Source organism: Mycteria americana, chromosome 4, assembly GCF_035582795.1.
Source record: "Mycteria americana isolate JAX WOST 10 ecotype Jacksonville Zoo and Gardens chromosome 4, USCA_MyAme_1.0, whole genome shotgun sequence".
Classification (NCBI taxonomy): Eukaryota; Metazoa; Chordata; class Aves; order Ciconiiformes; family Ciconiidae; genus Mycteria; species Mycteria americana.
In genome coordinates, this window is record NC_134368.1 from 54,325,178 (window position 1) to 54,350,603 (window position 25,426).

Here is a 25,426-nt window from a genome sequence, read left to right on the forward strand (position 1 = left end):
TTATGCTGGGTGAAAGCGACTGTCGAGCACCACGATGTGCTGTAAAAGGCACAGTGGCAAAGGGAGGGGAGGACCAAACAACTTCAGTGGGAGTCCCCTTCAGAAAACCAAACTTCATTATAATGATGCTGATGATTCAGTATGAGGTAGCCAAGACCCACATTTGCTGACTACTGGTGATAGAAACTAATTTTGATAGAAAGAAATTTCCAGGCAGAGGTAATGTATGTGTAGGTGGCATTTCTGGAAATACCTGGATCACCTCCAGCTTTCAGGCTGTAGCAAGTTTGTCAGACAACAGAGCCAGCCCTGCCTCCATGCAGCCTGGTAGTAAGTAATGCTGACAGCAGCACATAACCTAGCACAGCACAGCCATGACCCTCGCTCGTGCATTCGGGCTACTGCAATTTAAATGGCAAATAACGTCAATGGTGAGGGAGCTCTCTGTGAGCCCAGTGCTGCAGAGCTGGCGTGACGGATGGGGAAGTGGCTTTTTTTCTGTGTTTCTGTTAGCTAGCACAACCTCTCCAGAACGTTTTTAATAGCTGCTGCACCTGGCTCCCCAGTATACTTCTTATTCATTTCTGCCAGGCCTTGAAGCACTTTATTTCACAGGTGGCCAGTATTACAAGGACAGATGTGCGAAGGTAGTTTCGGTACCTCTCTACCACTTATGGCATGTAAGGACGCCATTTCAGCCCTGGCAACGCTCTCAGTGCAATGGCAGCTAACCCCACGGGCCCTTGCCCCCCAGACCACGCTGCCTGCGCACCGCTGCCGCGCGGCACGAACTGAAATCCAGAGCCAGGCAGCGGGTCCTGACCCAAGACTTCAGAAGGAGGTCTCTTTCCATCTATCCTGCCAAAGGGACAAAATCCTGGAAGCACGCAGAGGAACCTAGGCTGAAAACTGCCCTAAATCCTGTGTTTTACGGTTCCAGAGCTTTTACGATGGTCTTTTCGCAGTCCCCCACCCAAGCTTTCCAACTTGGGGAGGTGCCGGGGGAGGAATTCACACTCATTTGGTATGCAAGTGGCATTCGTGCAGTACCAGGGGCTGGAAGCTGCGTGAGGCGGCCGGGAAAGCCGGGCCCCGCCAAGCGAGGCGCAGCCCCCGGCGCGGCCGGCCCAGCTGCCCTGCGAGGACGGGGCCCGCCGCCGCCCTGCCTGCTCAGCCCGCAGACGCCAGGGGACCCCCAGGAGCCCCCGCGTGGCTCCTCCCCTGCCCCCACGAAGACCAACGATCCCCGCCGCGCGCGGGGAAGGAACCGGCTCGCGCCGGTCTCGAGGGAAAAGGCGCGAAAGCGCACGCGCCCGCGCGCCCCCTCCGGGCGAGGTGATTGGTGGGGAGGCGGTGACGTCATAACCGAGCGCCGACGCCACCGCGCATCGATTCTGCAGGGAGCGGGCCGTTGCCGCCGCCATCGGGGAGCGTTGTGCTCCCCGCCGCCCGGGCCGCCTCCCGCCAGCCCCTCGCTCCCCGCCGCTGCCGCGGTCGGCGGCCAAGTGCCTCGGGGGCCGGCCCGGTCCGGCCGGCGTCGCTGCCGCTCCCTCCCTTGCCCGCCCGCGGCCCCCCGCGCCCCGCCGGTGTCGGCCCCGCTGCGCGGCAGGTGCGTGGGGGGCCCGTGGCCGGGGTCCGGGGGCTGCCGGCCGTCGTGCGGGGAGGAGGGAGGCCGGGGGAGCGGGAGGACGGCGGGGGGCGGGGGTGGGCAGGTGCCTCCCCGCGGCCTGACAGCGTCGCTGGTCTCCGTTTCCGTGGGAACGGGGGCGCGCGCTCGGGAGCGCCCGGTCGGCGGGGCCCTGCGGCCGCTGCCGCGGCGCCCGTCGCTTCGCCGGCGTTTTTCCGAGCTGTATCTGATGAGCCCCGCTGCCTCTTTCCTCTTCCTGGCTTTTCCCGCAGAAGCTGCCCAGTCGATCCCGTCTTCTCTCCTGCGGACAGGAGCGGTAGGTTAAGAATATGAGCCTCTACAACCTGGACCGCTTTCGCTTTGAGAGGAAGAGAAAAAACGCGGAGCAGGAAACTGTGTCTCCTTCGGCAGCCCAGGTGCAGGCAGCTAATTCTACTGCAGCGGGGAGTGCTGCTGGAGGGGATGAGGACGAAGCTACAGATGATAGCAACAGGCCGGATACTCCAGCTTCGGATGTGACAGAGATAACTGGTGAGTCAGGTGTTTTGCATGTTGCATAAGAACAGGGTAAGTATTTCATTTCTAGAAATAAAATAATTGTTGTGTTTTGGGGTTTTTTTTTTCCTCTTTGCTTGTTTTACAAATGTGCTTTTCTATGCAGACACATTTCACAGCAATTTCTGCAAGAGTATCCTTATTTGTAACGGTGCTTGCTCTAATTGAACCTGTGCATTTACAGTCAAGTTGGAAACCTGATCACTAAAGCTGAAAAGATTTTTTTCAGTTCAGTAAACAATTTAAATGTTTAAAGTATGCTATGCTTTCCTATTTATTAATTATCTTTACTGATACTTACTTTACACTAATATAGTATCTCAGGGTTTTCAAAGGGAAAAAAACCTTTTGGTTTCTAATAAATGCAATACTACATAAACTTAACTTTTTCCCTAGAGTCCTAGGCTGATGCAATGTGGAATATCACAGATAAAACTGAAAAGAAAGAAAACAGTTTCTTATCAGTTGGGCCTGGTTTTGTAAAGAGCTGAGAAACCTGCTGCTGATTCTTACAAGCTGACTGTGTTAATAGTTTTGTAGCAGTGTTTGTCCTCTTTTCTGGCAGTAGCATGTGGTTTTCATGGAAATGTGAAAAACTTGCTTGTGTAGTAATTTATTGGTTGGTTTGGCTGATACACTAGAGAGGTGCTGTTTCTGTTTGGAGTCATCAGTTAATACTAATAAACAACTGCAATGGCTGTCAACTGCATAATCATGTTCACCAGTAGCTTTTCTGTTACTGGAGAAGTAAGAATGGAAGAACAAAAATTATTTGTTGCTGGTTATTTTATTCGTTTCGGACATTCCATATAACTTCAGATAAAGATGTCAAGATACAAGTGTTATTGGAGAGACCAGACAGACTTTGACTATGCATTTAGTCAGTAATGGAGCAACAATATCAGTTGGTGGTGTTTAACTACATTTGTTTTGCATACAGCTTTCCCTTGGTGGAAGGCAGTTTATCATAGTACCTTATCTATGCGATAACAGAGAACCTTTCATGTACGAGGAGTTCCTCTTTTAAAGGTGAGCCAAATCAATATTATAGTAGATTGATACTTACTATTCCATGAATTTTGATTTTGTGCAGGTTGACTGTTTTCAGTTGACAGGAGTGCTCTCATGTTACATTAGTAAACATCAGTCAGTGCTTTATGTTTAAAAAAAAAAACAACCCAACCCTCTAAATCTTGGCTTGAGAGTTGCCAGCAGGGAGTTAAGTAGCCTGTCCACTAGCAGAGAGGATGTTTTGGCGTCAGGGAGAACTTAACGCAAGAAGCAAGCAACTCTTAGTTGTGGCTTCTGCATGTGTGTGCTTTGTAATGGATTGCATGAAAAAACTGGTGCTCTGTGGAAGGGCACTTTGGAACAGGTGTTGGCTTCCTGTTTGTGATAAGTCACTGTCTTGTGCAGTGTAGGAGTTACTGAATGCAGGTACCCTTCTTGGACGGTGAACATAGATGTGAAGTAATGGGTGGTGCTGCTTGTTTTGTGGTTTCATTTGGTTTCGTGATTTTTTTTTTTAATATTATTATATTTTTTTTCCTTTAATCTGCCTGTGGCCATGACTTTGTCAGTGGAATCACGTAGGTAGACCATAACTACCAAGGCCAACAAACTTTGGAGCTTGTTTTTCACAGTACTGGTCTCCCTTGGCTTATATTCTGCAGGGGTAGGACTGAGGAGGAGAAGGAATGCAATATCCAATTTAGAGGCATGAGTATGAGTTTAGATATGAGATAATAAAAGGAAAGATGAAGGGCAGCCTAAAAGAGGAACTGTTGTGGAAGGCTAAGTAATTGTGAGGAAAACTAGGGGGAGATGATGGTAGCTACCAGTAAAACAGAGTAGAGTAGAAGTGCAGACAAAATTACAGCAAGTGGTCGACTTATCTGTGTCCATGGACTCTTATTTGCTGGTGTAGAACTGAGGTGCTACTTAACATTTAAAACTGAGATGTAATTACTAGTACTTTGCATTTACATAATGCTTCATCTTTCACAGATAATGAGTGTTTAAAGAACACGGAATGGTTTAGTGACTTTTTTTTCCACTTATTTGCACATCATTGTTCATGTAACCCATTTAAAGGAATTAACCATTTTAAAAATCAAATAACATTTTCTACATCTATAGAAGTTAACTGAAAATAAAACACTCGAATTTTGTCTGCAGGATATGAGGCACTTAAATGTAAGAGGAAAATAGATTTGATTAGCAGATGCCTGTCTTCCTTGTTTCCTCATTAGCAACAAGAAGACAGAAGTTTTCTTGCTTTGGGTCAAATAAAACAGACAGCTATTTGGTTTTTTTCTTGTATTATCATGGAAAAGGCACAGAGATAACCAGCTTATGGCACTGTGTGCTCTCTCTACTGCTAAATACGTAAGTCAAAGTATGCAGTTCTTTTGTATAAGAAGCAGTTTACACCATGTTAACTAAAAATAACTTGCTGTAATGCTCAATAAATCATGTGAGGACAGCAATTACTCGTATTTCTTCTGAAGAGAAACACAGTGGATTCACAAAATACTGGTGCATGAAACTGGGGAAACAAGAGGAGAGTGTTCTTTATTTCAGTTATACAAACAAAAAATTATTAAATAGCTAATGGCTTTTTTGTCCTATTTCATTTGGTATCATGCAATCATACTGTGTATGTAAAAAGAATTTTAAAATCAGACTTTTGCCTTCAGGAGCACAAATGGCTCAGTATCATTTCCTAGGGATTTCTTTGGATTTCTGTTTTGTCACATGTCCTGAAATATGCATCTAACGAAAAATATGATTGTTTTAATTTCATTCATCCTGGAAAACATAGTCAGATGATGTCTGTTGTGTCACGAAACACCATTATCTTTTTAGCTAATTTTTTTGTTTTGTTTTCCCAGGACAAACTAATATTGGTAGATACCCTGGTATGTACGTATGTAATGCTTGTATGTAATGTATACATACCCTGGGTATGTATGTATGTAATGCTTGTTGCTTTGTATTGAACATGCATACCTTACACTTTAATAAGCAATTTGTAGTATGATGGCCAGAAGAATTGGTTGTCTTTATACACTTGTGTATATTCAAAATTATGCAGGCTTGCAGTGACTTTGCAGCCAAGTTGTAGGTGGTAATTCTGAACATCACTTAACCTGAGGGGTAGAAACCAACTATGGGGGCAGTTATCAAATTATACCTGAAAGATACCTCTCTATGGAGTTGGAAGAATGTAGTGGAGTGATTTACTACGATTTTCTGTAAAAATCAGTATTATTTACTAAATAATATGCACATTTGGTTTCTGTTAGCTTCACTGTTTTCTTAACAGACTATCTTCTTAATTTTCAATTAGATGTTTTTAATTATGTAAATAGCCTGGTGTGCTAAGATAATGAGATAATTTCAATTGTAGAAATGGAGCAGAACTGTATTAGAACTACACAAATTAGAATAATTATGATCATGAATTTCAAAATGAGATTTGTATTCAAAAAGCACGCTTACAAAGCTTCAACAATGAATTGAAATAAAAGTTGTAGATGAAATTAAACTACTATATATAATCCTGTTATTAATGATTGGTTTTGTTGATATCCTCTCTGTACAATTCGAATGTATAACCCAAATGACTGCACTTTCAGGTTACGATGTTCAGAGTGTCACATCATTCGCTTGCACTGGGACTGCTTTTTTGGTTCTCATCTGTTGTCATTTTCTTTATGATCTGAGGAAGTCACGTCTTTTGTGTATATCATAGTTTGTACAGTATAATTGTACTTAAAGCATTTCTGGAAAAAGGTAATGACTGCGGTACCTAGTGAACTTTTCTGAGGATTCATGGGAAGATCTGTTGAAGTAATCATCGTTTTAAAATGGTCTCTTTAAGAAGCACCTTAGAGTAACACTGATATTTAGGATTATTTTAGCAAATGAGAAAGAGTTTTCTTTGAAAATGGAATATTAATTAGCTTGTAGACTTGAGCAGCATGTGTTTGATACTGCTTTCCAAAACTAGGTGGAAATTACTTTCCATTTGACAATGTTTGTTGTGCAGTGTCAGTAAATGTGGTAAGACTCTAACTATTACCTCCGTTTTGTTTTTTATTTGGGAGAGAAGAGGCTGGCTTTCTGTGTGTGATGTATGGTTTGTGTAGGAGGTTATATTGAGAATTAGAGGGCAATGTATTCTGGCTCTGCGCTAGGTATGTGATTCCCAAAAGACTGTAGTGAGTACGGTTAAAAAAAATTTTTCAAGGTGAAGTTTTTTCAAGAGCAGTTGAAGCTGTGTGTTTACTGACTAAACTAAACAAAATACTTGCTCTAACAGTATGAAAACAGTTGTGTTTGAGTACCTTCATTCATAACTTAACACTGTCTCCATATAATCGTAGGCAGTTTGATCCGGTTATTCTCATGCAGTCTCTTTGTATGATAGCAAAAATCAGTTGTTGTTGGGTTTTGGTTTTGTTGTTTACGTCTCCAGTTAGGGATGCTTATGTGTTTTCTTATTTCTGGCCTTAGAGTCAAACACTGGTCTTAGGATTGCAGGCATTCCTTAATAGTGCTTTTTAATCACCTATAATCAGGAAATTCTGCCTCCAGTAATTACATGTTGTGGCAATAACTGTTAATCTGTTACTACTCTACAAGGTTATAATTTGCTCTAAATATGAGGACTTCTTCTTACATACGTGATTTCTGCTCTTCCCCCGCCCCCCCCCCATTAATAAGGGAGTCTGTTCAGTGGAATAGGTGGAGGAGGGGGAGAAGGAAATACTGCTTTTTTGAGAGGGAGAACACTTTTTCCAGGCAACTCAGCATTTCATAGGTATAGGAGTTAGGAGTTGTCATGAAGACTGGACAGTGATTGCTATTTAAAGTAAAAATAAAATGAGAAGTCACCAAGTGAAACAGTAAACACTCTTTTTATTTAAATCTAAACCTCTTCTAAGGTTTATATGTAATGAATAAAATTATTTTTAAGACCATGTTATTTTTGTAAACTTTCCTTGGGTTTTGGGGGTTTATTTTTTGTTGTTCTTTTTGTTTGTTTGTTTTGTTTTGTTTTTTAAATGCAATAAGGTTGCTTCTTAGCAAAGCTGTCATGAGTACCTGTCATTTGTGTGTCATGCTACTTGCAGGAGGAATATGTTCAGAATATAGGCTAACCTACAAGGCAAAGATCATGAAAACTGGCTTGATCAATTCTGTTAATTCAGTAGAGATGTCAACTTCTTATGTTTCTTATAGACCTGCTTTGATAATTCCATTCACATCTTTTTATGCATCTCGTATTTCTGTCCTATTGTGATAGCCCTTGCTCAGCTAGCCCAACTTCTTAACCTTCAGAATTTTTCTGCTTTATTTTTCTTTGCTAGAGAAGAATTGCTGAAATTTGCCTGCATCTTTGTTTAAATCTAATAAAAATGTTTGATACATTCCCAAAGGGGTCTCTTGCTCTTTTCCTGAATTCATCTTAAAACTTTGAGATACTTAAAGCGGTTTTGAGATAAAGCAAAGCAACTGTGTCAAGGACAACACGTCTTCTTCCAAACATGGATAGAGAGAAGAAGGTACTGCTGAGGAACTTTCTACTGCCAACATGTTGGCCTTGGTTGCAGGGAGGCCTGTCTTGGGACAGTATGTTACTGCTTCAGAACTAGTAATTTTTACACCTTCCTAAGTTTACACGTGTATGGGCTTTTCCAGATAACAAGATTACTTCGCAAAGTGAGACTTTCGCCTCTTCTAAAAATCATTACCATAATCCTCTATCATGTTTTGAAAGTGATAGAAAAGGTTTAGATTTTTATGGTAACTCAATTAAAATTGAGGCCTTTTATCACAGATGAAGGAATTAGACTCCATGTAGCTCATTTCTGCATTTGATTATCAGATTAATTTATTCTAGCCTCTTCTGTGTCTAGTCTCTGGCAAATCACTTTTGAAAGCTGGCGTTATGCTCTGTAGTAACTTGACTTGGCAAGTTTCTGCATTAGTAAACGGAGGCAGAAGAAGCTGTCTTTATTTCTAGTTGAAATTATGATTCCAGAGTTAGCAGCTGAGAAAGCACCACTGGTGTTTGGATTACAGGCACGTGAGTTTTAAGAAAGGATTGGTGCGCTAGAGGGGGGAGGATGCTCATGATGCTGTATTTCCATTGTGAGGATGTAAAATCCTTTTGTGTGAGGACTTACACTGGCAGTTTTATCATTAAAACTCAACTCTCCCAGGAGTTTTGTAGCTGACTCTCCTGCACCTTCCCTGTGCAATTGTTTTGGTCTGTTTTCTTATTCATGATTCAAAGCTCTTTTGTGTAGGAAGTGATTGTGGAGACTTTTTCACCCATCCACCACCCCAGTTCAGAGTATATTACTGTCCGTTGTCCTTCACTGAGGCTCTTAATAAACCATAGCTATTCTTTCTCTAATTTTGGGGTCTCTTCTATCTGTTCCCTCTTGCTCTGTGTTCTCGCCTATCTTCTTACAATGTAAATCAAATACTATGAACAGCAGGGAGCTCCTCTTTGTTCATACCAGCCACAGAGGTGGGATTTGTTATGTCATGCCACAGGATAAAAGGCTGGTCTTTGCACAGAAGCACAGGGGTGCATAGGGGAGCCCGAATAACCTCATCGGAGGAGTGGCCCCTGCCCTGGCTTCTCCCGGGGCTGTCCCAGGAGGGCCGTCAGCCCCATGAGTTGAGGGTGATGCCCATCACCGTGTGTCAACAGCAAGGCTGTTGGGAGCACTGTTCAGGCTGAGGGGGGTTGCTGCCTTTGGGGGTATGGGACTTACGAGATGCAGCTAAGAGCTTTTTAGGTTTGTACAAAACTTGCTGTGGGATGTTTAAGGGGAGGAACCAAAGGTGGGGAAGAGGAGGGATCAGTGGTTTGAAGAGGAACAAGTGTGGGGAAAATGGAGGGATAAGGGGATAACGGGTCGGTTACGTGTAGACAGGTCAGTATACTTGTCTGGCCGTGCCCTGTTCGTGATCACCATAGTTAGTCCTGTCTTCTCATTAAAATCCTCTTCTGGCTACTTTCCTGGGTGAGGGGGATCAGTTCTGTGTGCACGGGGGTCTTAAGTGCCAGCAGCTAGAGTGAGGGCCGGGGGTGACAGGGTCCCACGTGTCTGGGGTGCCAGCAGCTGGAGGGACCAAAGTGAGTGGAAAATCAAGTGACAGCCAGCGTGGGCCACGGAGGCCTGCGTGTCTGTGGTGCCACCCGCCTGTGCAGCCCCTGCGGAGGCAGTGGGGGTGCCAGGGGACGAGCCAGCAAGCAGGCGAAGCAGCCTGGGAAGCTGGGGGGGACCAGAGGGTCTGAGTCACCTATTTATGTGTGGGACAGCCTGAGACGAGGGGACCCAGTGCCAGCCACCAGGTAGAGGGTGGAGAGATCCGGGGCGCGTGCGCCTGCGAGCCTGCGCAGGGAGGTCTGTGCTGCAGCCAGAGCCGGGTGCGGGCCCTGGGGGCTGCTGTGCTCCAGCGCCAGCGAGTGAGGAGACTGAGGCTCCATCCTGGGTGGACTGGGTGTCTAAGGCCAGCGACTGGAGGGGTCCCCGTTGTGTGTGCGTGTTTGCTTTGTCCTGGTCAGCAGGAGGGGAGCAGGAGGCGGCCGTCGTTTGTGTGCCCCTGGTTCTGGCGCAGAGAAGTGAGTGCGGGCTGGGTGACCGCAGCAGCAGACAGGAGGTAAAACTTGGCCAGCCACCTGGGAAGCAGAGTCCTATTTGGCACGAAAGAAAGACAAACCCCTGCTTATTAAACCTGGTCAGTAAGAAATATGGAAATGCCAGATCATAGAGGTTTTCAGATGGAGATTAAAACATGGGTTTCTCTGCTGAAACAGGATGCCGAAACAAGACGGTTCTTACTTGTAACTAACTCTCTGACAGACTGCGGTGTTCTTTCGCGAATTGAAAGCTGAGATGAGGATAATTATATGCTCTTCCTTCTTCTCGCTCCTCTGTTTCCAAACTGATGGACTAATGCCTGGTTAGAAGTGTGTTTCATATTTTCGATAGGATTTTTCCTATGCGTAGCTGTGGTCATCTGAAGACTTAAGGCTTCAATGGTTGCTTTTTTGAACTGTCATTGAGCTCTTATTTACATTTCCTCATGGATATTAAAGAAGTTTGAGTTATGCTCACTCCCATGCCTTTAACCGGTGTTAAGCTCCGTTTTCTTTTCTTCCTTTTCATTAGTGCGCTATGTAACATTTGGTACCATATTTTTTTAGTTTATTGGGTGCCTGCCTCTCCCTTTCAAAGCCAGTATCACCTGGTAGTTTGCAGTGTCAGGAAATTGCTTGTACTTTCAGGATTTATCTTTGTTTCCATCAAATGTTGCCACAGTGAGTTATTTTAAATTTATTTTCTGCAAGATTACTTTCATACAGAAAATGCTCTCTGCAGCTGTCACGTTCTCTGCTCCATGCGTTCTTCTTCCTCTCTTCAGTCATGTGCCTCCGGGGTCCATAATTTATCTGGTCTTAAAATTACTCGGCTTACCAACTATTCTTTCTTTCCAGCAAAAATGGTTGTAAAAATGGTAAAGTGGTAGAAAGGAATGATGTCTTGAATGCGTGGGACTGCTGCACTAGGTTAGGCTATGTACATTCTTGGCTCATACCTTTCGCAAAACGCCTTGAGTGCTTTTCTTCAATTACTGACAGTAAATAGCACACTTAAGATGTGGCAATTGTGTCCAAGTATTTAGTTCTGTTTAATGCAGGTTTAAAGATGGAAGAGATAGAAGCTGCATGTTCAAGTCTACATCTATCAACTAAAAATTGCTTTTTTTCTTAGGGTTTTCTAAAGATGGTAGCAGAACAGTTCTAGCCTCCGTAGGCAATGGATTGAACCATGTGTTTTACCTTGCCCAGGCTTATATGGGAGCATCAGAGTTTTAGTCAGAAGCACCTTGAAATATATGCAGGTAGAGCATACTGTGCCTTAGCTGCCTTTGGTACTGTGCTGAAAGAGGGCGATGGGGCAAAGTCTAATAAAGCGTAGGCTTTTTGATTTTGCTTTACAGTGTTCTAATCCTCTCTCCGCTTCAGGTTCAAGACCTATTTTCTATGTCAGGTTTTGTGTGGATTTCCCTGTGTGGTCATGTTTTCCCCATCTAGATATGTGCATGGAGTTGGTTTCAGGTGTAGCTGACATTGGGGGACTTAGTCATGCATTTTGCATGACTAATTCAGGAATTATATGAATAGACTAGCTGCTTATGCTTTTGATTGTCTTACAAGCATGTTCAGAACTGAAGAGTTAATGCATGCTAATGCACGCATAGTGGGTCAATTTTGCAAGTGTCATTGAAAGTAGTATATGATTCTTGAGATGTCTTCAGTGTCATATCCTGATTATGTATAGATTCTGTATATCCTGATGCTTTGTACATTACATGAAGCATCCTTCCATATGCTAAATTTCCTTGTTAAGAATCATCTGGAGCATGAGGAAAAGACTGGCTAAATAAATTATATCTCTATAGGAGTTGCAACCTACCTGTCAAGTTCCTCAGTGTAGCTTCCTAATTTTCTGCAGTGTAACACTGACGTTTCCTTTCTGAAAAGCTAGCAAGACAAGCAGATCGTAAATCAGCCATCACATACACCAGTATGTTTCTATCCATGTCCTGATCAGCCTGGAAGTAGTTCAGGATTTTGCTGATTCATTTTTCCAAAAATAAAAATGTATTTCTAAGTAGTATTAACCTAAAATACATGATCTCTTAAACTTTGTGGTATAAAAATTATTTGTTTGATGTAAGAGGGCTGAGAATCTTTTCCCAGATAAGTTACCACTTTTAAGGAATACAGCTTACAGGAATTTTCCATGCATAAGGATGTGAGTTCTGTTTAAATGGTTGCTGTGTATAAGGAAGAAATCATAGCTATCTGATGCTCTAAGTACAGATAAATATCTGAAGTTGTAAGTCATAAGTCATTGTCTCCTATCTTTTCTCCTATTGAAATGGCTTCCACAGGGTACTCCACCATCCCAGAAACTCCTGAAGCCAAGAGGACAAGGAAACGATCTTGTTTCAAGCGTCGAAGAGGGGTACAGTTCCTAGATGTGTCTTCAGACAGCGAAGATGAAGAACCAAGAAACTTCAGCGCTGCAAAAGAAAACAGGGCTCCAAGGAGAGATGCAGTTGTAATGTATGCTTTAAGCCATTTTTCTGTAATGTTCATGCAACCTGATGTGATGTTCTAAATTGAAATACCGAATTGAAAATCAGAGGCTAGGTTCTGGTTTACTGGTTTGTGATTTACCTGCCCCTAACTAAACTTTACTGGATTTCCAGGGAAGAAGAATCCAGCTCTTAAGCCATTTTCTCAGAGAAGAGACTTCCAAGGGAGGAGTTTTGTGATGTTGAATGATACGTGTGATGTTCATTATATGTTTGCGCATTTGCCCCTCTGAAATCCTTTTAATGAGACTTGAAAGCTTAACCATAAGATATTTGCTTTATTAGTTTTAAATTATATTTGAGTTGATTTTAGCTTGTTTCTTTTTTTTTTATGAAACCACAGTAGACAGGAAAGCAAGTAGAGATTCAGTGTGTAGTGTAAGAGTTTTCAAGCTAAAGTATTGGTTGCATGATGTGTTTGCTATGCTTAGTGAAAACTTTTTTTTTTTAGTGATTTGGAAATTTATATTTTTCAATAAGCTGGAAGAGGGGAGAGAAGAGAATACTGTGCGAGAGTGTCTTGCGTGGGTGCTAAAAAGGCAGCACTGAGAGTGCAGGAGAGACAAGATGTAGACAGGTATCTCGCACAACCAGTTGGAATGGTTTAAAGAAACCCCTGCCATTTATTACCTGCTAGTTATATGTCTGTGTGACCAAAATGTGGTAATTGTCTGTGCCCCTTAAATGTTCTTGTGCTAAGCAAAACAAGATGGCTTAACCTGCTTTTTTGATAGTCTGGCTGAACTGATCTTCAGAAAACTTTTATGGGAATAGCAAGCTTAACAGGCATAGTCTCTTGTCAGATTTTCAGTCCTTACACAGAGCATGGAGTTACTGGAGCTTGTCAGCAGAAATGAAATAATGCTTTTCTCTGCTGCTATTATCTGAAATTCTTGAAGTTTTTTTTAATGCATCTTCCCCGAAGTTTCAGCTTAAGGTAGATACTTGGTAAGAAAAAAAAAAAATTTAGTAGTTAGCAGAGTGAACTCCTGTTTCTGTCTGTGGTTTAAGTTGTAGATTGTGCAAGGATACAGAGATGGCAAGCTGGTTGCATGCACTGAATTGGCTTGTGTGCAGTGCTGTGTAAACATAGTTACACTGCTTCAGGGATCAACCTGATTTGGAAGCAGTACAAGCCGTTTTGTACCATGTGGAGCTGATGCTAATAAGCCATGCAGGATCCAACTTGCAGAGCCGCAGCTTGCTATTTCTATACTGTATTCCGATTACTGGGAGTGAGAGATGGACAGTAAAGTGGCTCCTAGGGGGACTGATGAACATAATCTACATCCTCTTGTACTCTTCATTATTCTTGTGTAGCCACTGGTCTCTTACGCACCAGACACTCCAGTGCCAGACACTTTGGCACGGTGTGTTGGCTCAGGTGCTAATCGATGTGTACTGAACTCACTCAGCTGTCTCACAAGTGGCATTCTGGTTGAGCTAATAAACAAATTGAGAGCGTGGCAGGAGTTAGCTTGGATCTGGCCAGGCTTATGAGCTCTGGCTTGTGCTGAATTTAGCGTGGCTTTGCACAGAATCAGTCAATCGAGTGTCTTTGCACTGTGCATTTTAGTGCACGTCTTACCTAGTGTTTGGGGGTTTTGTGAATTTTTTTCTTTTTGCAGGGTATCCCAGCTCCCCTTATCCTGAATAAGGGATAGAGCAGAAAGCAGAAAATTCAGAGCAGAAAACGCATCTTTCCTAAAAGGAAGCATGCTGCAAGCTTCACTACCAGAGTCACCATCTGGACTCTGTTGGAAAAAAGCAGAACTCTAACACAAGTTTTTGTGGGTCGGAGTCATACTCATTTAATGGTTAAATGAGAGTTTCTTCATGCTTGATAAGAATGTGATTATACAGAGAGGACAAGACTTATGATGTGTGCAACTCTGGCTTTGTTGACAAGTATCTAGATGTTAATCCCCGATAGGAAAGGATGGGGTAATTGCAGTGTTACCATTTCCATTTGGATTGATTTTCTTTTTTAAATGCAGTTTATAAAGAAACCTTTTTCCTTATCAAGGCGAAAAGATCTGAAATATGCAAATAAAATTTTAATATGCCATTTCACTAAGACTTTTTTTTGAAGTGGATGCTGGATTCACCCCTGAAGCTTACAACTAGATGGCTTGGTGGACTGAAGAGGAATTTGGGTTATTTTTTGTTTTGAGGATTTTTTTTACTCCAAGAGGCACAACCAGAGAGTCCACGTGGCTCTGTGTGCCTTTTGAACAGGATAGGGAGAAAAGGATTATTTGATGAACAGTTGTCTCAAAATAGTGTGTATCTTCTACACAAGTGGCATGTTATTACTTTTTTCAGAATTGTATTGCAGTCTGCCTGTTGCAACTGCTAAAGAAAAATATAATGAGGAAAAAACAGGTTTATTTTTAGTCTTTTACCTGTATCTGTGTAGAGACCTGCAGGCAAGCCTTTCTGATGGTGAAGTCCCTATGAAATGGCAAACTCCATACAGTTGAATTAATTTTCATTCAGGAAAGGAGATTTTTACGTGTCTATGGAGGGCAGTAGGATGGGACACCTGTGCTTATGTTCAGTCTTGTCCATGCAACTGAATATTGTGAAAAACGTATAGGGATTGCTTTTCCTGCAGGTTAGCTCTAATAATAAATCTTCCAGTAAATTCAGGGCTTTGCTTTTTTCAGAAGGGTTCTTCCCATGTTTAGATGTTTAAGACACTGCTTAAGGATGTTTGAATTTTCTTTCTCAGTGAGCTGAGAAATAGGAAAGAGAGTTGATACTGCACCTGGAAAGTTTTTACAAAGAACTCATCCACATCTGTTAATCTGTTGGGCAAATGAATACTAGCAAGACTGTTTGAGACAAACTTGAGGTGGTCTGATATAATTCAGGTAGCTGAAATGATGAAATGTATTAAGACGGTTGTTACTAAACTGGCAAGTAGCCTTTTATAGCACAATACAAGGGTAAGTTATGGCATTTCCCTTGTCTGTTCCTCTTTTCTTCTTTCCTTTGCTAAGTTGAAATGTGTTTACTGCAAACAGAAGACTACTTAATCATACATGCTTTATTTTGTCCTGAATAGGAGGTATCACTTAGGGTACAAGTTGATTCAGTGTTACTGAATGCATCTAAACACATTTTGTGTGATCCTGTTGGTTGTGGTTTACAGTAATATTCTGGTAGAGTTAAACATTCATAAGCAAAAATAGATTTTAATTCTTTTTCTCCTCCCCCATACGTTGTAGCTCTGAACAGTCTGATGATGATGAACAGCCTGAAGATGAACTACCCCAGTTGGCATATGTAAATGGTGGGGATCAGCTGCCAGCTGTGAAGAAGGGTGTAGAGGAAGACATCAGAGAAGCAAAGCTGCAAACACTGAAGGAACTTTTTCCTCAAAGAAGTGACCAAGAATTACTACAAGTAATAATGCTCTGTTCTTTTGATTTATTTTGATGACTGTTTTGTAGGCAGTATTCCTAAACCTCTGGCTTTATTAGAGGGAACAGCCTTAATTCTTATTAGCAGAAGGATACAGCAAGTAATGTATTTTAGGGAAACTACAGTCAGGTAACGTTTCCGTATGCACATGCATACATACATACCCATACGCACATGCATACATAACTTAAGTTTAATCTTAGTTATAGCTGTCTTGGTCGATAACTATTGATAACTGCCGTCGTTGGACTGCAGCTAACTGATTAAATGCAGAATGAGTGAAATCATTGCCATCTTCTCCAGTAAATGAAATATTGCACCCTTGCATTTATGAAATTTAATACTCAAAGCCTTTAGTACTTCCAGTGAGGCAAAAAGAGAGTAGGTTTGAACTTACTATAACTTATTCTGATTATGCTGACATGTGAACCTGGAATACTCTTGGGCGTTGTCCAATATACAGTACAAATCTACAGTAACATTATGGTAACTTATTACAGTAACATATCTTCAGTACAGTAAAATATATTTTTAGCAAGGTTACTTTTCAGTTCTGATATGTAACTAGGTTTTCACTAGCTTTAGTTTTCAAAGCTAAATGTGTTTAAATTAATCTGTTAAGTTTCCCGGTTGTTGAAATGTCATTAAAGAAATGTTACTGTTGCTCCTTGCCAGGCGTTTTTTTCCCAGTGGATCAAGCCTTATGTTTAGGCTTTCTACTTTAGGAAGAAAGAAGGGGTTGTAAATAGCAGTTTTGCAATTTTTCTCCTGGACGTTGTAATAAAATTTACATCGTTGGTGTCCAGAATGTATGAAGCTTCAATTTTCGGCCACATAGAATGTATTTAAACCAAAGAGTGATAACAGTTCATCGTAGCTTAGAAACTAGCTAGAAACAACACGTGGTGTGCCTGTACTGCTGTTTTGTGACTTCAGTGGTGTTTTTAATTATTCAGTGGTATGTAGTGCTGATGGTATGTATTCTCAGGGGGATGTTAAGATAGCTCCTGTATCAGCAGAACTTTGTAGTACATAGAGGCTGTGCAAATTTTTGTCCACAGTTACATATCCACAACATTTTTGAAGGAAGACGGAGGAATATTAGGCAAATCTTTTGTTCCTTCATGAAGGATCTGGAACAGTCTGTCCTGACAAAGCCTACACAACTGATGAAGGCTATTAAGGAAAAATCATGAGCCTTTTGAAAAGGAAATTGTGTGTTTATAGCAAAATTGTGAGATGCTGTTTACAAATGTGGACCGATACTTGGGAATCAGGATTCCTCATAACTTCATTTTTTGTGTTTTTTCTTATTTGTAACCTTTAGACAATTTGCTTCTATTGCAGTTGTCTCACTTGCAAAAAGGATTCTAAAAGTCTCAACATCCAATTAATTTGTAGAAATGATCTATTTTGAGATTACATGTGGATGGAGAAAGAACCTAGGACTGCAAGGAAGTATAGGTGAAGTTTGAGGCATGTTATAAGTTTCTTGCATGTACTTCCAGATATCGACCAATGTGACATAACAGTATACAGACATCTTATGAGTTAAGAAATTAGTTTTTTGGATCATCTGGTTTTGTGATAGTAACATTTAATAGTTTTCAAAAAAAAACCTTTTAAGTAAACCTGCATGGTGTGTTTGTGAAGTAGGAAAAAAAGTGATAATAAATGAGATTGTATTAAAAATGTTTTCCAGTAGGTTTTCTAAAGTGTTTCCAAATACAGCTTATGTGATCAGTCTAGCTAATTTGGTACCTGTTAATTTTGTTCTTGGATTTTATAATACATGTATTTTTGGGGTGTTTTTTAAAGTGTATTTCCATCATGCTGATCTGTCTTTGTCCTCCTCTGTTCAACAGGATTAAATCTCACCACTTAGCAATTGACTACTTTTTTTTTTTTCAGTTGATAGAATCAGCACGCACAATGGATGAAGCAATAGCTGCTGGTTTGAAGTTCAGTGATGAAGGTATGTTTAACAAAAAAACCCCCAAGAACAAACTTTAGAAGCTGTAGCTAATTCAGTGAAGTAAACTTGGTTGGGAGGTATTTAAAAAGTGATAAAACATACGCTAAAAGTTATACTATTGTTTGTTTATTGTAGTAACACAAAACTGAAATTACAGGCTTTGCAAGGGGAAAGACGAAAAGAAGATGCGGACCAAAATCCAAAAATAGAACAAAATAGGCAACTCCTCACAGTTCTCTAGCAAAACATCCCCTGAACTATGCCTTTGAGTCCTGGGTTTTTTGTTCTGCATGTGAATTTATGGAGTCTCATGCTGTTACCAAAAAAACACCACACCAAACAAACAAACAGAAAAGCAACCAAAAATCCCAACACATGATGTGGGAGTGTGTGGAAAGTGGTAAGCATGTAAAAGGGTCTTCATTCTTGGGCTTTGGGTTTGTTTCTTGACATCACCTAAGTCCAGGGTTAAATCTCTTGTCTTATATTAATCTTTCTGACTGATTTACTGGGGTTGGTGGGGAAGAGTGGAAGGTTGGTATGAATATTAATGTCATTATAAAAAGCTGATCTGTTTCAGCAGTCTCCATGGGTTTGCAGTTCAGTTGTCCATGGTTTTCCTGAGAAATCTTCATGGTTTGGATAAGATGGAAAAAGCTATGTATGATCACTCTTGATTATTTTAGTAGTTCTAAGTGGTTCATGTGTCTTTTCATGCAGTATCCTATGGATTCAGAAGCAATATGTCTAAGAAGCTCATGTGCTGAGGGAGAACAGTTTTACTCCCTTTCTAAAGTAGATTTTTTGCTAATTCGGTTCCCCCTGTTGTACTTGCCATATTTTCATCTTCTGATTTTTTTATATACAACTTCAAATATTTTTTAACAATTATCGGAAAGCTTTAAAACATTGGGCTAATTTTAATGAAGGGTTGCTTTTGTGTTTTGTTTGTTTTTTGGTTTGGTTTTGTTTTACCCAACCAGACCAATATTTTGAGGTTATAACTGTGTACATGATCAGATTCTATAGATGGGACTTCTTGGATGCTGGCAATGGAAAACTAAAGCTGGTGTATTTTTGAGGGACACACTACTTCTGAGTGCTGCTGCTCCTGGAAAATCCCTTCCTGGAAGACTGTGATTAGTTTTCAAGGGTTCGATTAATATTAAACCAGTTTAAGCTAATATATATCCTTAAACTTTGTTGCAGTTCACAATGTTTGAACTAAACCACTTTGATTTCTGGTATGTAGGCCCTGCCTTTTGGCCATTTTTGTGTTGATCTAAGAATGCTGTTTCACATCCTTTCAATATGATCCCACAGAAAAATCTTCTTGGCAGCAAAATTCTCACTAATCACAGCTGTTGTATAAAATATTTAGTTAGGACTAAGCATGCCTGAAAGTGATGGTATAAATCACCTCGTTTTGGACACATTTTTTAAAAATGGAGACATTACTGAACATCTGCCATGTATGTCAATTTATGATATGCTTTACTTGTTGGGAAGTGTTGACTATGTGAGAGGTCAGGGGCAAGATACAGTTTTGTGAAGCATGGCTGTGCTGAAAAAGTGTGGCTGAGTTGTCCTCAATTTTTTCTGTCCTTTCAAAGTAACAAAAACTTGTATTTATAGCTTGAATTCAGTAGGTGTCTGTAGCTAAAACAAGTATTGCAGCTGACTTGTAGGTACAAAGATTATGTGTAACACACTGAAAATATGTGTATGAATGAAAGCTGTGAAGTTATAGTAATACCTGCTGCTTGTGATTTGTTTCTGGTGTTGTTTTCTGTACATCTTGAAAACCATGAAATTGGTGAGGGTGCTTCTGACGTAAGGGTGCTCATGTAAACCTGTCTGATGCTCACGGCTTTTTGAACAGGCAGAAATTACTGTTTCTTTTGTAATAGCAGGGGAAGTCACAGTAATAAGGTGGGGGTTTTTTGTAGTGGTAGCAGCAAATAACAGTGGAAGTAATTACAGATGCCCTTCTAAATTTTGAAACCCTGTGGATCTTTTCTCATCGCTCGTTAATCATAAAATTTATAGAGAGAACAAGGATTTCTCTGGAAGGCCCAGTGTGCCCTGCCTCCACTCCAAAGATGGTTCTTGTCTAGCAGTAACAGTTTCTTCACCCCCTCAGCTGTATGCTCCCTTAGCAAAGAAGGAGTAATTAAATGTACCTTGCAAAGTGAATGTCTTCAGAAAGTTGGGGGTTTTTTGTCATTTGCAGATGTGGTGGGTTTCAGCAGACCACAGCTTAATTTCTAAATAATTATGTGTTGATAGGTTCCTGAGACCGTGGTTATCCAGATCCTTTGCTACAGTTTAATTGCCTGTAAAATTGCTCACGATCGGGCTTTCTTCAAAGACTATTGAGTGCTCAGCCCATGATTTCAAACTAGGGAGATCTTCAAAATATTAATATATGAAGCCCATATATTTTTTTTTTTTAGGGCAAAGAGGTTTGCAGGGTCACTGTTCGTATTCAGAATTATCCATCCTGAATGCAGTTTTAATTGAGCTTAAGCAGTAATAGCGTGAGACATCCATGACTTCTAGTGCTTTACCCAATAACAGCCTGACAGCCCTTAGCTTTGATATCAAGACAAACGCACGTTTCTCAGCCTTAAGCTAGTAGCATGGCTTTTCCTGGCAATATTGTTTAAACAAGGTTCTTGAGCAGAAAGGTCAAGGCCTGAATGGTGAAGGAGAGCCGCCTCCACTCCATTGGCACATTCTCTGGATGCATTGAACTGTGCCTCTTGTATATATTTATACCTATATATAGAAATACATAGACTTTGAAAAAATCATACCAGTATTTTCTGGTATCTCTTGCCAGATCTTTCATTTATGGAAGAATTGCCCATGCTTTACTTTTCTGCCTTTGGGATGTTTTAATGATTTTTTTTTTTTTTAATACTGATATGTCACATCTCTGATGTCAGAGAGAATGAATGAGTCTTGTAGAAAATGTATTTGAAAGTATTTCCACACAAAATGTTTTTTTGTGCAAAGATGTGGCTACTTAATTTTCCACAACTTGATCATCCAGGCAGTCTTTTGGATCGGAAAGCAAGTGTGCTTTTTGTGCGTGTGTGTGTGTTCTTGTTCACTGGTCTCCTTTGGCAGTCTGGGAGGTGAGGTTGGCCAGAGATGCTGGTATCAGACATTAAAGCTCTGCAGGCAGTTAGTCTTCCAAAAAAGATTTAACTTGCAGTACTATTTCAGATCATGGACTAGGAATTTTTACAGTAATTTGTTCTGGGAACAGTTGCCGCTTCAAGCAAAGCTAATGTGCAGAAATAGTGGTGATGTGTTCTTCCCTTCATGAGCTGTGCACGGCAGCAGTCAGAAAATACCCTGGGCAGGTCTTAATGCTAAGATGATAATCTCTTGATAATCACCAGGGCCCAAAGATCTTCAGAAAGTTCTGGCTCGTATGAACTATTCATAAGTAATATGGTTATCGCTGATACTTAGTTATCACTGACTTAATATGCATAGTTTTCTTTCAGACATTTGGATTTAATGTTGAAAACCGTGTGGTAGTAACCTCTCCGGTGCACACCTGAGCCAGAAATCAGTCATCAGCACTTCCAGATTGGCAGTGATGTACATGTTCCAACTCACGATTGGGGTTCGGCCTTGATTAAATACCAACTTTCCAAAAGCAGTCAGCTTGAATAAAAACAGACATATACCTTTATGCAACTTGTGTGTAAAACACTTGGCAATTATATAAAAAAAAAAAGCTATTTCAGTTATTATATATGAGAGGTAATTGCTTGACTGATTGCCAAACTACTAAAGAAAACTTAGAGGTAAACAAACATGTACTTTCAAGCAGCTGCTTTGCTTGAAGTTTCAATGTATCTGTGGACTATAATAGGTAACTTTTATGGAGACTGGTAAACATCTTGTGCAGTTAAGTAGCTACTATAGGGTTGGTTTGAATGATCTTACTGTTCTGGGGTGAACTTAATTAAAGTAATTAATTGTTATTTTCCACCTTGATTCTTTTTAAAGCTGCCTCTCGTAAAAGGAAACTAAAAGGTTCTCCCACAAATTGCAATGACAGAAATGAGCAAGTCACAAAAAAGCCAAAAGCTAATTACGTAAGTACTGTTTTTTCTCTCTGTGCATTGTGAAATAAGTGGAATTACCTGACTTGGTCAATGACAGTGGTGTCATGAACTTGGTGTGTTTTATCAGAAAATCCAATCAAATTCAAATCTTGCCATCTGAATGAGGTTTTTCTACTTTCTTCTCCTTGGCAATTCTGAATGGAATTACCTGCTTTGTTCTTTAGTGTTTGTGGATTTGTATACCAACAGCCTGTTCACTGCTTTCGTGGAAGTGGTTGATGGCAGGTAGGAGTATGTGAGGCGCTGAGTACCATTCAGTTCTTGTGAACATCAGTGGAGTTACAGGCTATGGATCAGCTTGCTTCATCAGGTCATTCCTTGTGGTTCCTCAAATAGATGAAGTTCAACATCTGTTGCTACTGTTCTGTGTTGTAGGAGTAATGTTGTTTACATACATATTTGAAACTGTGACTTAGGGAAATCTTTAAAAAGAATGAATTGGTTGTGTTTAAAGGAATGATTACTTTGACCTCTGCTAATAAATAGGAACTATGTAATGATCCTGATGCATTCAGGTTGGTATTTGGCAGATCTTATGCACAGTCCTACAGTGCTGTCATGAGGTCAGCTCCCAGGTATCCCAGTAGACATCCTTGGAAACCACTTATGGTAGAGAAGGGAATCTTACAGTAAATACTGGAGGCTGGATGGAGGATGGTGACTATCTTTGTGTTGAAATTTAAGGAAATATTGTCCGTGGTCAGAACAAAATTAAGAAAATGCAGAGTTTTCCATGAAAGCAAAAATAATATTGCTCGGATATTCCCCTACTTCCTGGAGGAGAGCTGTGAATTTTGTGAGGCAAGATTTGCTGCAGTTTGGATTTGTTCCTACTCACCAAACCCTGGATTAGGTTACAAAGGAGATGTTACTGAAGTATCACCCAGCGAGTCTGGCAAATGGTGCTTCCCTGGACCTTGTTTCATGCAGCAGTTTGATTTCTGTCTTTAACAGTTCCATTACAGTTAAAAAGGGAAGGATTGGGAAAAACAAAGATGAAACATGGATTTTTAGAATTCGTAATAGATAATCATAGTGAGAAACTTGCTGTTTGTTTTTTCTCGCTCTTGCTTTTCCTCTGGTTCCTAAGCTGGTTCCCAAGATGAGAGCATGCTTTGCCAGCTATCGTACATACTGTAGCTGTGCTTTTAATGATACTACAGGCTCACTGAGGAAAGGAACCATGTCCTCTGTTACTCAGAGTACTTCTGGGTGATCTGGTTTGTGCTCTTTCAGCAAATAGCATTATTCAGCGAAGTAAATATTGATTAAACCTGTTGGCATCTCTGCTGTAGATAAGTAGATCTGTAACCACTTTGCATTCAAAGCTCTGAGAAGAAACCTGCGTAGTTCTTTGTGGTGAATACATAATAGAGCAGCTTGTGGCATGTCGACGTTTTGGCACTTGTTCATAAGAAACCTCCCTTTTTGCAGGCTGATAGTAGCTGTTAGTGAAGGTATTGTTGATGAAAACTTTTGCCAGCTTTTGATGTGACTCCATGGTGCTGTGACACAGTATTTGTGGATATTTTACCTGTAAATCTTCATATGAACGTACCATTTAACATGTTTATAGACTGTGATGGGTTAAATATACTGCATGCTTGGTGATCTAACCTAACTGACTGACTGTTAACCCTGCTATCTTCTGCCTTAAGTATCATCCAGAATCAGTACTAACTTTTTACTTTAAAGAAATACAAACTAGGTAGTTCTAAATTATTTATATTTTTGGTGTGTAACTTTGCACTGTATATGCTTATCAAGTAAAGAATGCCAGTCTTTCATGACTGAAGACGTTTTCTATGCTTATGAAAGTTTTGGTCTTAGTTTGACCGTTGGCTGTGTATGAGGAATCACTTCTGCAACTTGGATTTGTCTTAAGTGCTTTTGTCATTTAGAGTGGCTCTTTAAGGATAAGCAATATTGATTAGGTTTGATTGTTTTTAATTGTTTTTTTTTTCTGTTTCTATGCTTGTAATTTAAATTAAACCTAATAGATTTCTTTTTTAATGCAGCTGGATGAGTCAGAACCCCAAAGACAATGGGAGAGGCAAGAGATGCTTGTGAAGAAGCTGCAAAATACATTCCCTGGATTGGATAAGGAGGTGAGCTCATGTCTCCTGATGGCACATCAGGTTTTGACTTCTTAAGAAAATTACAGCTGTCGATAGTCCAAATGAAACAGTCCTTACACCAGCAGCACTCTTGGAAAGAGCCCAGGGTAGGAAGGTCTTCACGTTTGCTGCTTTTGGAATGTAACTTGCCCTGAACTGAGAGCAGTTGGATGTAATCAGGACTATATGGAACTTCTCATCCTACTTTTTTGGTCCCGTGACAAGCCTGGCATAGTCAAATTTTATGACCTATTATAAAAATGCATGGGGAAGTTATCCCTCCCTCTCTCTCACACTCTTCTCCCCTGGACGACTAGATATACTGTGAGGTTTGTATTAGTTTAGTACCTGACGATACTCAGCAACTGGTCAGGTCATTTTAATACTTACTTTGAATTGTTGGAAGCAAAGCTTGTTTATCTGTGTTCTTAGCCTTTTGAAAAGGTGGAGTGCAGCTCTGCCTAAACTGAGTGTATAAGGATAAACTGAAGGGTTTTTTCCTTTTGATTTCCTTCATTTTGAATAGTCTGATTTACAGAGGTTTTCTTTGCCTTATGCGATTAAAATTGTTAGTGCCTTAATGTTATTATGCACAGAAACTTAGTTTTTGCTTATCTTACCACAATACAAAATTTCTTCTCTTTTACTAGGAACTGAGAGATGTACTTCAGGAACATAACTGGGTGTTTCATGAAGCACTGGAGGCCCTGAGAGTATTTGCAGAAGATGATGAGGGTAAAGACAGATTTATAATCTATTTTATCCCAAGATAAAACAGACTGACTTGTGGTACAAATCTTTTCTAATGTCCAGCAATGACAGTCCTGACAGCACTATGCCTAGAAACTGGCACTGATACTTGAAAGTAGTATTATGGGGAGGATAAAAGAAGGAAACTCAATTTTTCTGTATTTTTAAGTGTCATGATTATTTTATCTTTTGCTCTGTAAGTAGAGATAAATATCTTTGCCTTGCTAATACAGATTTACATAAGAAGTTGTAATTACCTATGGGTATATCATCAAATGTATTTTGAAATGTGTCAAAGCAGACACCTGCTCCCTTCCTGCTTGTTTAAAAGTAAGTTTTGGTTTTTAACTGGAGTAATTTGTAAATCAGTAATTGCAAATAACTGCATAGGTGACAAGTGACACATGCTATTATAACCTTTTAAAATATATTCTAGGAGAGAAAAATACTAGAAATAGGCCTTAAATTATGCAACCAATTTATAAATACCAGTGCATTAAATGTAGTAGGGAGTAAGAACTGTGATTCCAGGTAAATCTGCGAGTCATAAATTAAACAGTATTTAATGAGTTGATTACTTTTCAGAGTGTTACACAGCTGTCAGATATGTATATGTTTTGCTGTA

The 25,426-nt window shown here is 40.5% G+C and overlaps 1 protein-coding gene across 1 annotated transcript in view; it reads left to right on the forward strand.

Annotated features, from left to right (window-relative positions):
* Nucleotides 1-1,372: 1,372 nt before the first annotated feature.
* The window catches only part of SMARCAD1 (SNF2 related chromatin remodeling ATPase with DExD box 1), a 46,222-nt gene continuing 22,168 nt past the window's right edge, over nt 1,373-25,426 (forward strand). Inside the window, exons 1-8 of the mRNA XM_075500580.1 lie at nt 1,373-1,609; nt 1,900-2,158; nt 12,173-12,347; nt 15,613-15,790; nt 17,720-17,783; nt 21,816-21,904; nt 23,953-24,042; nt 24,702-24,786. Coding sequence (XP_075356695.1) covers nt 1,957-2,158; nt 12,173-12,347; nt 15,613-15,790; nt 17,720-17,783; nt 21,816-21,904; nt 23,953-24,042; nt 24,702-24,786 — 883 coding nt within the window. The 5' untranslated portion in view covers nt 1,373-1,609; nt 1,900-1,956. The remainder of the gene's footprint in view (nt 1,610-1,899; nt 2,159-12,172; nt 12,348-15,612; nt 15,791-17,719; nt 17,784-21,815; nt 21,905-23,952; nt 24,043-24,701; nt 24,787-25,426) is intronic.